We start from the raw sequence: 12,327 nt of genomic DNA, 5'->3' as shown, positions 1-12,327 counted from the left end.
TGTATCAAATATTCTCACATAGAATCCAGTACAGTTTCAAACCTAGAATTGCAGCATTTGCTATTAATTATGCATATGATCCTAATCAGATTAAAGTTAATGGGAGTTTTGCTGTTGACTGCAATGTGAGGAAGATAAGGCCCTGAATTTAGTAAGGGCCAAATTAGTTCACCTTTACTTAGGGAGACCAGATGTCCTGTTTTTTAAAGGGACAGTCCTGGTTTTTGGGGACTTTTTCTTATATAGGCACCTATTATCCCCCCGTCCCATTTTTTCAGTGGTGGCTTTTTTTTTTGTTTTCCCCACAGTAGCTATCTGGTCACCCTACCCTTACTGGATTTAGTTTCAGGACTACTCACAGATGAAAGTACCATTCAGTGTGAGTGAGGGTGGCAAAACTGGTCTTAAAGGTTTTGGAGTTTATCAATAACAAACATCTTTGTAGTTAACATGTAACCCATGTTTTGTATAATTGGTTCAGGTGAAAGATACTATTGGCTATGATACTTTGGGTCACTGTTTTTTCCTTGAAGATGGGCTGGAGCAACGCAATACATTTTACCACAATTTGGGCCTCCTTACCAAGCCTGGAACAATCTTGCCTTCAGACCGCAATGAAGCCACATGCCTCGCAATGCGTAGCAATGTCTATGGGAATTATGTACCTATACCAAGCACCGACTGCATGTAAGCCCTCAACGAATACAATAAGTCTTCACTTTTTTATAGCATCTGGTCTTGAAAGTACTAAATTTATGATACTGAGGTAAAACTAAGATGTTTACAGAGTGGGTTTTTTTTCCCAAGTTTGACACATGGTACTATTGGGGTCATGACAAATTTTAGCTTCTACTGTAAGTTTCTATTTTTTAAATAAATATTAGCGACTAGGTAAAGTGTCTTGAGGTGGAGGGTCATGGAGGTCTGTGCTAAGAGAGACCTGAATCTCAGTCAATTAATTATTTATTGAGTTCCATTCTTGTCACTGTTTCTAGTGAGAGAGAAACACAGTATAGTGTTTTGCTCATCTCTGAATCTTTTGAATTGGGATAATGGAGGTTCCATGAAATCTGTCTGATAAATGGGGCTCATTTCAGCCTGGCATAAGCAGACATAAATCCCATTCACTTCAAAAAGAGTCTTTTTCCCTTTTTTTTTTTTCTTTTCTTTTCTTTTTTTTGCACCAATGATGAATTTGGATCATAGCGTCTAGAGTAAATTAGCCATTAGCACATGAGTACATTAGGGGATCAAATGTAAAGATTAGCATAAATTATAATTAGCCATGTTTTTGTTGCACTTTGCTCAGAGGAAAAAAAAAGTCCTCATTATTGATGGCTGGAGTACACATCCAAACTGAAGAAATGGTCCATTGTAATATGGGTATGAATATGATAACATTGACTCAACTACAGTTGCTGATGAGAGCATAGTTTAGCCCAGGACCCCTGTATTTTCCGGGATAAAATTTAAGGGCCACATCCTGATAATTTTTACTTGCCCAAGTGATCCCATTGACTTCATTGGGATTACTCCTGTGAGTATGCTAAGGCTGCTTTTGTGGCTAGCACAGGTATATTGCAGGTATTTGGGCCATTCCTGCAAACCATCCAATCCAATAGGATACTCGTTGATTTAGGACTGTTCCCATCAGCATGGAAACCCAACAAATGTAATAAGATGGTTAAGAAATAAATGTTTGTTAGAATTTTCTGATTAAAAATGATCAAATCAACTTCTGTGAGTACATAGTTATACATTTTTTTTTCCTTACATGTGGTATATATTGTCCATCAAATTTATTTTTCTTAAACAAAAAAGGGAAGTCTGCTTTAATAAACCATAATGTTTGCATAAATATAACTAGCTTTTGTCTATTCCACCATAAATCTTTCTGCTTGATAGTGTCCTGAATTTGAGCAAAGGAATTAGTATCGCTCTTTAATCCCATTAATAATCTGTTTGCAGAGGTTGCTTATTCTGTTGTCCTTCTGAATGGATCGTAAAGCTGTAAGGAGTTAGATCTTCCTCCCTCACTCCCAGCTCTAAAGAGGAACAGAAGTTCCGTTTTTAGACATTTTCCATAGCTATTTAATTCTGTCCCTAGCAAATTCTTCAAAAAATGACCTCGGGTTTCCTTAACTTGATTTTAACAGAGCACAGATTTTTGTGTGAATAGCCTTATATAACTTAATGCTTTCAGTATGTAGGACCATAAATGAACATGTCTGACATCATTGCTTTTATTTTTCATGAAGAGTATGTATGGAGGTTTAAAATCAATGGGAGTGTTGTGGCTAAAATCTAATGCAATGCTATAAAAGCTTAGCCCTTCCTGTTTCGTTACTACTTAGGATCATTTTGTGTTTTTTATTTTCAGGGCTGTCAGCACATTCTGGATTGCTAACCCAAACAACAATTTGATAGAGAATGCAGCAGCTGGTGCTCAGGTAATATAATTTAACCAGCAAGGGCCATATATCACCTTCAATCCACATGCATGCACCACTTACTGATGCCATTGGTGTGAAAGGCATCACATTTTTAATGTAGAATCTGGGTGCCAATTGCTGCATAAGGCCAAAGGCAATTAGGTAATTTATTGACCTGGTTCAATATTACTGCTAGTGAACTAGAAAGTTCTGTTTGTGTCCAGAGATCATCCATGTGCACAGAACCTGATATGTGATACCACAGTTTCCCCTTATGTAAAGCAGGAAATAAATGTGTGGTTTTTCTGTTGGCAAATGCTGACTTTTTAATGGTGACCATTGTATTTAATAATAATGTTTAATAAAGAACTGGAACCCCAGCTATACATGCAAATCCTGTGTATGAATGATGGCATGTTCTCTAAGCCAAAATTTCATCTACCCTTCTTCATACCCCCAATATATGTGCATGCAAAGTCTGCAGGTATATGCCCGGATGAGCATTTATGCATGCAAGTGGAGTAAGCTTGTTTAGACAGGTGTGTTGGTTTTGTATGCACAAAGTGGTGCCTGCTCATTTTTCAGGCTGTGTAAGAAGTTTCTTTGAAAATTTGATTTCATATACTGTATTTATATTGGTGCAGCTGGCAAAGGTAAATACTATAGAGTCTGAGAATTTATTGTACTGCCCCAGAGTCTCAGCCTTTTTATTGTGTTTTAGGATGTTGGGATATGGTACATCTTCCACCGGGTTCCAACTGGACAGTCTGAGGGACAATACCCAGAAGCACAGGCGGAGTTTACTCCCTTGGGGATATTTTACAACAACAGAGTCCATTCTAATTTCAAGGCATGTAAAATATTTTCCTACATTTGCACAAACATAATAAGATTTAGCACTTACTATAGGTAACTCTCAGGTCGCATGGGCTAGAAACACTTTCATAGTGCTGTTCAAACACTGACTAAACAGTTGTCTCAACATCTCTGCAATGTACGTGGGTGGTATTATTCCTGTTATACAGATGGACAAACTGAGATTGTGGGCAGTATGCTGCTCTGTGCCACACAGCATAGAGGAATGCAGGCAGTAGTAGATGTAGTGTAGACATAGAGCACATAGCAGTAGATGTCGTGTAAAGGGTAGAAGGCTATAGCTACTCTCTACTGCAATGGTGAGTGGGTGGGAGGCTGTGACCAGAGCCCTGCAAAATAGCTGGGGTAGGGCCAAATCCTGGTTTGCCTTCTTCCCTCCCCCATCTCCCCCAAATAATTGCAATAACTTTAATCTCACTCGAAGGTAATTCCATGAAAACATTTTGTCTAAATGCACTGTAGGCATAAAGACAGAATCTACAAATAAGAATCCTTTTTTCATTATTGCTCAGGATTCCAGATGGAGAGGAGACAAATATTACTGTATCAAATTGGGGACGTGGTGGTGGTGGTGGTGGTGGTGGTTTTATTAGGATATACTTTAAGAGATGAAGAGAACTTCATACAACTTTATCTTGCTCTATCCATGTATGCGCTGGTTCATCTCTGCAATAACACTGCATTGCAATCTTTAACTTCACTACACTGGATCATGTTCTGCTTTGATTGTAAAGAAATGACAAATCTAAGAGGAATTAAGGTCTTGCCTCTCAGCAGGAGCGCTGTTCCCTCTCTGCAACATCATTCTTTGTCTCCCGGGGCCAGCAGGGATGCTTTATTTCCTGGCGTGAGGGGGTTTAAATTCTTTGTTCTGGCTCAGAAACCCACTTAAATGACTATGTAAAGGGCATAGCACTGTAGCATTCTGCCCTGTCTTTGATGTTTCCACTCAGGCCACTGTAATAATGTGACAACATCCAAATGGCACAGAGGCCAATCCTTGGGATGGAAAGCACTGGCATGCAGAGGGCTTATAGTGCCTTAAATATGTTTGTGTTCCATTTATAATACCTTTTGATCTTCTTTAGCTTGTGCTGTGTGGTCTCCTTGTTAAAATAATTGAACTCCTATATATTTTTCAGGCTGGCTTGTTTATTGGAAAAGGAGTAAAGACAACAAAAGCCAGTGCTGAAAATCCTCGAGAATATCTTACTGTAGACAATGCCAGGTGAGTAAATGCTGTATGGATAAAAGTGTTTGGGTTCATTTTATTGCTTCTGGTGTTTTCAGGAGCCCGCAGTATACTCAGCGCGTTGCTGGACCTTGTTATGGGTAGAATAGCCTGAGGATATAGACCCACAACCTGGGATATAAAGAGGCAAATATTTCAGAACTGTGCAGTGAATCATTTGTAGTATTGCTTTAAAAAATGACAAATGTGCACTTGGAGCTCTGAGATGTTGGCAGAGGAGTCCTTGAAAAGAATGGAGTTTTCATAATTTGGTTAACTATTATTATCAATGACAGCTGAAATCTAGATGATAAAATCAATTTCACAACATAATTAGTGCCTATGATTTTGGGTACAATCTCAGCCATCTGTTACATAATCTGCTTGCAATAATCTTCACACCCGGGTGTCTCTTTTTTTTGTCTATACATTTATGGGGGGTGGGGAAGAGGGAAGCTTCCAGGGATTCATGTCACAGAGAGGGAAAGTGAGTACTTAATGTTATTGGCTAACCCACTAGAATCCTGTGGGCTTACGTGGAGCAATGCTGTAGAGATCAGCCATTCTCTTCTGCTGTGTCCTGGCTAGCCCCACCTCACTCGTACATTGTGAGCTTCACAGAGCACTGAGAGTTTCCCACCGAGTTGAAGGATAGGGACAATAACGCAGCGGAAGTGACACTTCTCCTTTTTGTGGCTTCCCTCCTCCCTCGGCCCCCTTGCTTCTGGGAGCAGAGGGGACAACTCAGCCCCATAAGTTTGTTTCATCCTTCTGCAATGTGAACATGGACTGGGGAAGAATAAGGGTTTGTTTTTTTTTTTCCCTTCCCAAATTCGGCAGTGTTCAGTAATCAGCAAGTGTGGCAAGAAATATTCTGAAAGTGATTGGAAAATCTATAGATTCATGCTGAGTAAAGCTTTCAGACATGGGAGTCCCACTTTAAGACTGGAATAATAGCTCATGCATGTCACTTAATTATCATCAATTGGCATCTTCTTGCAAGGTGGGAGTTTCGAAATGCCAATGTGATTTAGGAACACAAGTCCCATTGAAACTCAATGGGGCTTGTGGGTAGGATTTCTAAAAGCAGCCAAGTGACAGGTGCTTTTTGCAGATGTTACTGTGTGCTCCTAAATCATGTAGATCCTTCTAAAAATCCACCCTGAGAGAGAAATCCTGGCTCCATTGAAATCAATGGGTGCTTTTCCATTGACTTCACTGAGGCCAGAATTTCACTCTTAATGTTTATTCTGTGTTAGCCTTGCAACAAGATGCAGTACCAAAATGAAGCTATTGTTTTGAATGTGATCCAGGATACATAAATTCAGCTGAAAATAGAAACAAAATTACTTCTCTTAAACCCATCAGTGACTGTGACTGACAGGACCTCCTGTGTTTAAGGTTATTTCCCATTGCTCTGGTATAATAACTAGATTCCTTGCTTCAGGTTCCGCCCACATCAGGATGCTGACCCTGTAAAACCACGAGTTCCTGCCTTAATTGATGGTCTCATCGCTTTTAAAAATAACGACCATGGGGCCTGGGCCAGGGGCGGTGACATTATTTTCCGCAACTGTGGGTAGGTGACTGTAATTACAGTTTATATCCTTCTGCTCATTACTGACATAAGTGGGTTTGTAGGACAAATTAAGTTACGAGGCATAGCTGATGTTACACATTCATGTTTCTTCTTTTCTAGGTTTTCAGACAATGGAATTGGACTCACCCTAGCTAGGTAATTTCATTTCTCTCGGTATGCTGTGTTTTTCAGGGTTCTCCACAATTTAAAACATTAAAGAATGGAAGGTGCTTCCCTGGTGCTCAGATTAAGATGCAAGAATCTCACATGTCCTTCCCAAACCACATCAGGTCTCTCCCATAAGGGTTATTAATGAAAATGGCAATATAGCATTTCAATTTCTTTGCCTTATCATGTCTGGGGAATATGTCAATAATCAGACATTATGACTTTTGGGCAGTAGATTCTAAACCCTTAGACTAAACATTCTGGTGCATGCTAAGGAGATTCGTATTCAGTCTCATCAAGGCAAGACCAAAAATATCCATACCTTTGGTATATTTCCATGCAGAAGTGGCAGGAAAAGGCCCTCTGTGTGGCTGTAGAGTGGTTCTTCTGACCACATTCCTACTACCTGCAGGTAACAGAAAAGTTTGTTCTGTTGTAAACCAGAAACCTCTCTGAGACAAAATGTGATTTAAGAGCCTGATCCAAAGCCAGTCGCAGACAATGGGAATCTTTCCATTGACTTCAGTGAGCTTTGGATCAGACCCTAGCTGTGTTTTTTGTTTTTTTCACACTTTTCAAAGAATTTGTAACTTCCCAATTCTGAACTAGAGTTTGGCTCATGCTTTGTAAAATGCTTTAGGATGGAGGATGCTATATAAAAATCAGACCTAAGTGTAGTTGCCTGAACTACTAAATTAGCATTATTACTGGTGCTTAATGCTAATTTGCTGGTTTCTAAAGACGGTTTGTTTTTTAATTCCTGCAGATTCATCTCTTCAGATTAAAAATGACCGTTTCAGAAGTGCAATTAAAAGCTCCTTTAAATTATTCATTAATTAGTCTTTTGAACTGTGCCACATAGTTACCTTCCATTTTTCTTTGTCTGATTCTAGTGATGGAACTTTCCCAACAGATGAGGGTTCCAGCCTGGAAGTTGTGCATTCCATCTTTGTTGGAGAAAGCAACAACACTGGCTCCCAGGGAGGACAAAACAGCTACTGGGGAAGAGGGGCAAATGGAGAATATAGAACACTACCCAGAAACAAGTAGGTTATTCATTTGGCATTTATCCTTGATATTAGCATAAGAAAAATGTGATAGAATAAAAGCCTTTGAAATGAATGTGACTACTAAAGGGTAATGTAAATGGATGTTTAAATTTGTTATACAGGCATAACCAATGAATATCCAAATAAAACCTGTTCTCCAGACAAACGCAGTCAGAGCTTTAACAACTGGATGTCTTTGATGTAATTTTTCTGCCTAATTTATTAGTCATTGAAGAGTGGATTAGAAAGTTTGAAAGAAACCAAGAACTTTTTTCAGTGCTATAATTGCAGCCAATGTCTGGGCTGACTGGCTCTCTTGGTTACACTAGAACTCAATTGTAAATATTGTTCTGTACCCAGTGTGGCATCATAGGGAAAGCTGGATAATTTTCCATTTGAACTGAAGGGGTGGGGAGACAAGACTGCCTGTACACCTTAGCATCCAACTCCAAAGAGACTTTGGCACACATTTGATCTCCTGTAGGGTATGTCTACATTATAATTAAACACCAGTGGTTGGCCTGTGTCAGCTGACTTGGGTTCATGCTTAGGCTATGGGGCTGTAAAAGTCTGATGTAGATGTTTGGGCTCTGGGACCCCATGAGGGAGGGGGGAAGAGTCTTATAGCTCCAAGCCCAACCATCTATAATGCAATTTTATCACCCTGCAGCCTGAGCCAGAGTCAGCTGATATGGGCCAGACACAGGCATTTCATTGCAGTATAGACATACCCTTTACTGAGTAAGCACCTGATTCGTCATTCCTGACACAGGCAAATCTCCCACTGAAGTCACCAAACAAGGGACTGGATGCAATTTTTCTTTTGATTTTCCTTTTCCAGTGTGTGTACATTTATTTTTTTCCTGTCCGAACAACATATGACCAGTTTGACAAAGAAAGCAAAAGAAAAGTCACTCAGAATCTCACTTCTCTTTCTAGGGCTGATTGTTAGCTCCCTTTACAGGAATACAGCCCCCCTCTTCAACAGTTAGTGCACACCCCCATATTTCTACAATTGTCCACGCCTTGAGCAAATAGAAACTCCAAAACAATTGTCATTCATGACAAATGTCTATTAAGGAATGTTTTGAAAAAGCAATGAGTAACAATAGACTGAGTATTTGCTGGTTGGTTATAACATGCCTGTCATGCAAGTAGCCCTTAGATCTGTATAACCATAGGAGATTCCTGGCTATGAAACTGAATCTCTACAGAACAATTACAGCCACTGTTATTATCAGGCAACCATTTGGAATGCTCCATTGCATTTCAGCGTTCACCTTTTAATAACCTGTGTTTATTGGTAGGAACTGCAAACCTGGAAAGAAGGAATATTGTTACATGACACACTGTCTCATCTTTCAACAGAATAAAATTCTAAATCCAAAGTGCATTTAAAATCAGTCCCATCTGCTGAATAGCTATAGCACAGGCAGTGGCATTGTAAAGGCCTGACCCAAAGCCCTTTGGTTTCAATGAGCTCGGGATCAAGCACTGGGTTTTCCCACATGGCTGCCACATGTACCTCTGGTTTTCCCATTGCACCATATGCTGGGGTGCTATTTTTTTTATATTTTAATTTAGTTGGTTAAAGCACCTAGAATTTGGGATAGACACTTACAGTCAAATTCAAAGAGAAAATCTCACTCTTGCATCTCGCTGTGTATAATACAACACTGAATGCAACTGTGGAGTCTGTAATCGATAAGAAAGTACATGTGGGCTTTCTGTTTCTGATGCTTGAGCAATCCAGCTTTATCTAAATTTCTGAACAAATTTAATTGTAAACATGTCTCCACTGGCCCCCTTCATTATCTTTTATGAAGGTACCGTAGGCCATTCAGCAGTCACACGGCATCTGCGTAACACAGAATTCAGTATTTTAAACAAGAAAGGGGGATCAGGACTCACCTGAGACTGCAATGGCATCTTCTAGATTTTTGATATCCTGTGCAACATGGCCATATTCCACAGGCCAGCCCTGAAGATGTAATCTTACAACTATAAAATGTTATGGGCCATATCCTTGGGGATGACCATGTGATGCCTGGAGCAGCTTGTGGGGAGAGGAAAATCCAGGTTGTTCTAAATTGAACCAGCAGGTGGCTGCTCTCAAGAGGCCATTACACCAGCAGGAGATTAGACTGATGTTACAGTCCCCCAGCTATGCCTATGGCTGGGCTGGGCTGGAGACGTATCAAAGGAGCCACTACACTGGCCCTACAGTCCCTGGGATTTCTCTGACCTCCGCGGACTCCCCAGGAAGCTGTTTGTTTAAGGTGTTTTTGCCCCAGCTGACTGGCTATAAGGGGCCATAAAGTGGGGAGAGACAAGATCCTGCTCTGGACTGGAATTTTATTTCTGAGATCACTCACTTAACCACTGCTCCTCTTCTGAGCCTTAGCTGGGGACAGCTGAGTGCCTCTTACAAGGTGATGAGGTTGTTCAGCACCTCATGGGCTGGAGCAGCATGATCCTGATTTAGGGAATGTGAAGAGGGTGTAACTGCTAGAGACAAATAGTGTTTCTCTCTCTGCTTCTTGGAGGAAAGCACTGATCCTGCCCACATGTCTAACCTGGAATTCTGTTCATTTTGAAACTTCCCTAGGACGTTCCCTATCCGTGGATTCCAGATTTATGATGGGCCTGTTAGGCTGGTGAAATGCACTTTCAGAAAGTTTACTCCCACTGTGGACCGATACTCAAGCGCCATTGGTTTCTTCATGAAGAATTCCTGGCAGATAAGCCCTCAGAACAACGTGTCCCAGATCAGGATGGAGAGAAGTGTAAGTAAGAAAAATAGGAGTATGGGTTTTGGTTGAGCTTGTTTGACTTTCAAAAGTCTTTAACTGTGCTGAGAGGTTTACTCAAGAAACATCTTACTTCTGGGTGAGTAGAGATGCAAAATCTGCAATAGCATAAGGTTTTAACATAGAGGCCCAGATCTCAGTTAATGTAAGTCATCCATAGCGGTATTTACCTCAACGGAGCTTTACTGGTTTACTCTAGTTGAGGATCTGGCCCGGTGATTGGGAGCTACACAAATCAAACTTCAACAAGCATGAGTGCCAGAAAGTTGAAGTACAATTCTAAGGCCCAGTCTACACTGGGAGGAAATCAATGTAAGTTACGCAGCTTCAGCTACGTGAATACCATAGCTGAAGTTGACGTACTTAGACCTACTCACCGCAATGTCTTTCCTGCGGTGAGTCAACTGCTGCCGCTCCCGCATTGACTCTGCCTGTGCCTCTCGCGGCAGTGGAGTACAGGAGTCAACGGGAGAGTGCTTGGGGATTGATTTATCGTGTCTAGACTAGACATGATAAATTGACCCCAGCTGGATCGATGGCTGCCTGCCGATCCAGTGGGTAGTGTAGCCATACGCTTAAATACCTAGAGAGAACCTTGGGCCTGATCCTGGGGTCTTCCCTGAAAGTTCTATGGATCACAGTGGGGACTGAGTGAGAGGAAGGACTGCCGAATCAGATCCCATATTTGCATGCTGACAGGAGTTGTAAAATGCTTTAGGTGTTCTAGCCTTTCTCTTGGATTCATGTGGCATTCACATCTCTTTGAGTTTGGTTTTTGAGTTTTTTGATTCATTTGAGCCGGTAAACTCAAAACCAAACTCTCACAAAATCACTACAAGTTGCCTGGGTTGGGCTGAAACCATGAAAAATTACTGACCTCCAGGTGGCTTCCCTCTGGGGATTGTAACCTATCCCGGGCCTGCCCAAAACAAGGCCCAGGCCCTCTGTGTAGTTCATGAACCTCTATAACCTTAGCTCAAGGTTTGGGTTTGTTTTGTAGGGAAGTTTTCCACAGCTCTGATATTGACAGACCTCATTTTTCTTTGGCTTAGCAGGCAACTTTTCTGCCTTTCCTCCATCACACCTTATCCACACAACAGGAGTATATTTTATATAAAGGTTGTGTTAGCATAGTCACTCCTGTGGTACTGTTGTGAAAATAAAGTGCACTTCATCCTTGTGCATTTAAATAAATCAGACCTCTGTATTACCCATGCATGTCACATATGAAATCCGAACAAGGGTAAGGGATAATTTAGTTGTACATTCTTTGCATCCCTCAGGTGAACTAGCCACAATGAAGGTGCAACGTTTAGCATGGAATGAGGAGTATACTTAGAGGGCAATATAAAAAGCACAGGTCTGATCTTGCAGTGGATCTGATGCTAGTGGGAGTGTAACCTGAGTAAGGGCTGTCAGATGGGTTTTTAACTCCAGATGCATATGTTTTTAGGCCCATTAGTGGATTGTTACCTGCGGAAAAAATTGAAAATGCAAATGTGTAAAGTTGCAGCACTTTTTGAGGTCTGAGCCTGTTTAATGTCGCTGCACCTTTTCTGGTCTGGGAGACAGTTTATTACAGCAACACCTTTTAAGATCTGAGGTGTGCAAGGCAGAACTTTCAGAGGAGTTATTAAATGCTTTTGCAATCTGAATTAAAGACAAACATGCTTAAATAACACATCTCAGTTTATTATAAAACATTCATTACATTATCCAAGTAATTACTTCCTGTTTGTCCATTCCCAACAAATATCTCTTTTACCTTATATTTTGCCAACCGTTTTAAAAAAAAAAAAGGCAGTTAACCACCTCTGCCACAGCAGTTAATAAAAATGCCTTTCACTTTGATTCTGCTTTATCCAGATTAAATCCAGAGCTGCTGATTCTGAAGTAAAACTGCAAGGTCCTCCTGCATATTGCTCTGTGGCAAATGGCTTTAGTGGATAACATATAATTAACATAGAGCCCCTAAGCTGTTTGTTAATTTCCATCGATAGGCTTCTTTTTATTAATTTTGAAAGACGTTCCCTAAAGGATGGCTTATTTTTACTGTCACTTCTAAAAAAAAAAAAAAAAAAAAAAAACCAAAAACCTTATTGCAAGTTGCATAATGATACTAAAGCTATTAGTCATGCTGGGTGCATAATGATATTAATTGTTCAAGCTAATCAGCTCATTG

General features: G+C 40.5%; 2 protein-coding genes across 3 annotated transcripts in view; both read left to right on the top strand.

Moving 5' to 3' along the window:
• CEMIP (cell migration inducing hyaluronidase 1) overlaps nucleotides 1-12,327 on the top strand; it is a 140,624-nt gene that overhangs the window by 8,998 nt on the left and 119,299 nt on the right. The gene's annotated exons all lie outside the window — the stretch shown is intronic.
• Nucleotides 1-12,327, top strand: part of LOC116819847 (cell surface hyaluronidase CEMIP2-like) — a 63,309-nt gene that overhangs the window by 9,177 nt on the left and 41,805 nt on the right. Inside the window, exons 8-15 of the mRNA XM_075069091.1 lie at nucleotides 482-687; nucleotides 2,381-2,450; nucleotides 3,154-3,282; nucleotides 4,451-4,536; nucleotides 5,987-6,118; nucleotides 6,239-6,274; nucleotides 7,180-7,332; nucleotides 9,944-10,121. Of these exons, the coding sequence (XP_074925192.1) occupies nucleotides 482-687; nucleotides 2,381-2,450; nucleotides 3,154-3,282; nucleotides 4,451-4,536; nucleotides 5,987-6,118; nucleotides 6,239-6,274; nucleotides 7,180-7,332; nucleotides 9,944-10,121 (990 nt within the window). The remainder of the gene's footprint in view (nucleotides 1-481; nucleotides 688-2,380; nucleotides 2,451-3,153; nucleotides 3,283-4,450; nucleotides 4,537-5,986; nucleotides 6,119-6,238; nucleotides 6,275-7,179; nucleotides 7,333-9,943; nucleotides 10,122-12,327) is intronic.

Source organism: Chelonoidis abingdonii, chromosome 9, assembly GCF_003597395.2.
Source record: "Chelonoidis abingdonii isolate Lonesome George chromosome 9, CheloAbing_2.0, whole genome shotgun sequence".
NCBI classification, from domain to species: Eukaryota; Metazoa; Chordata; order Testudines; family Testudinidae; genus Chelonoidis; species Chelonoidis abingdonii.
This window is presented reverse-complemented; position numbering and strand designations above follow the sequence as displayed.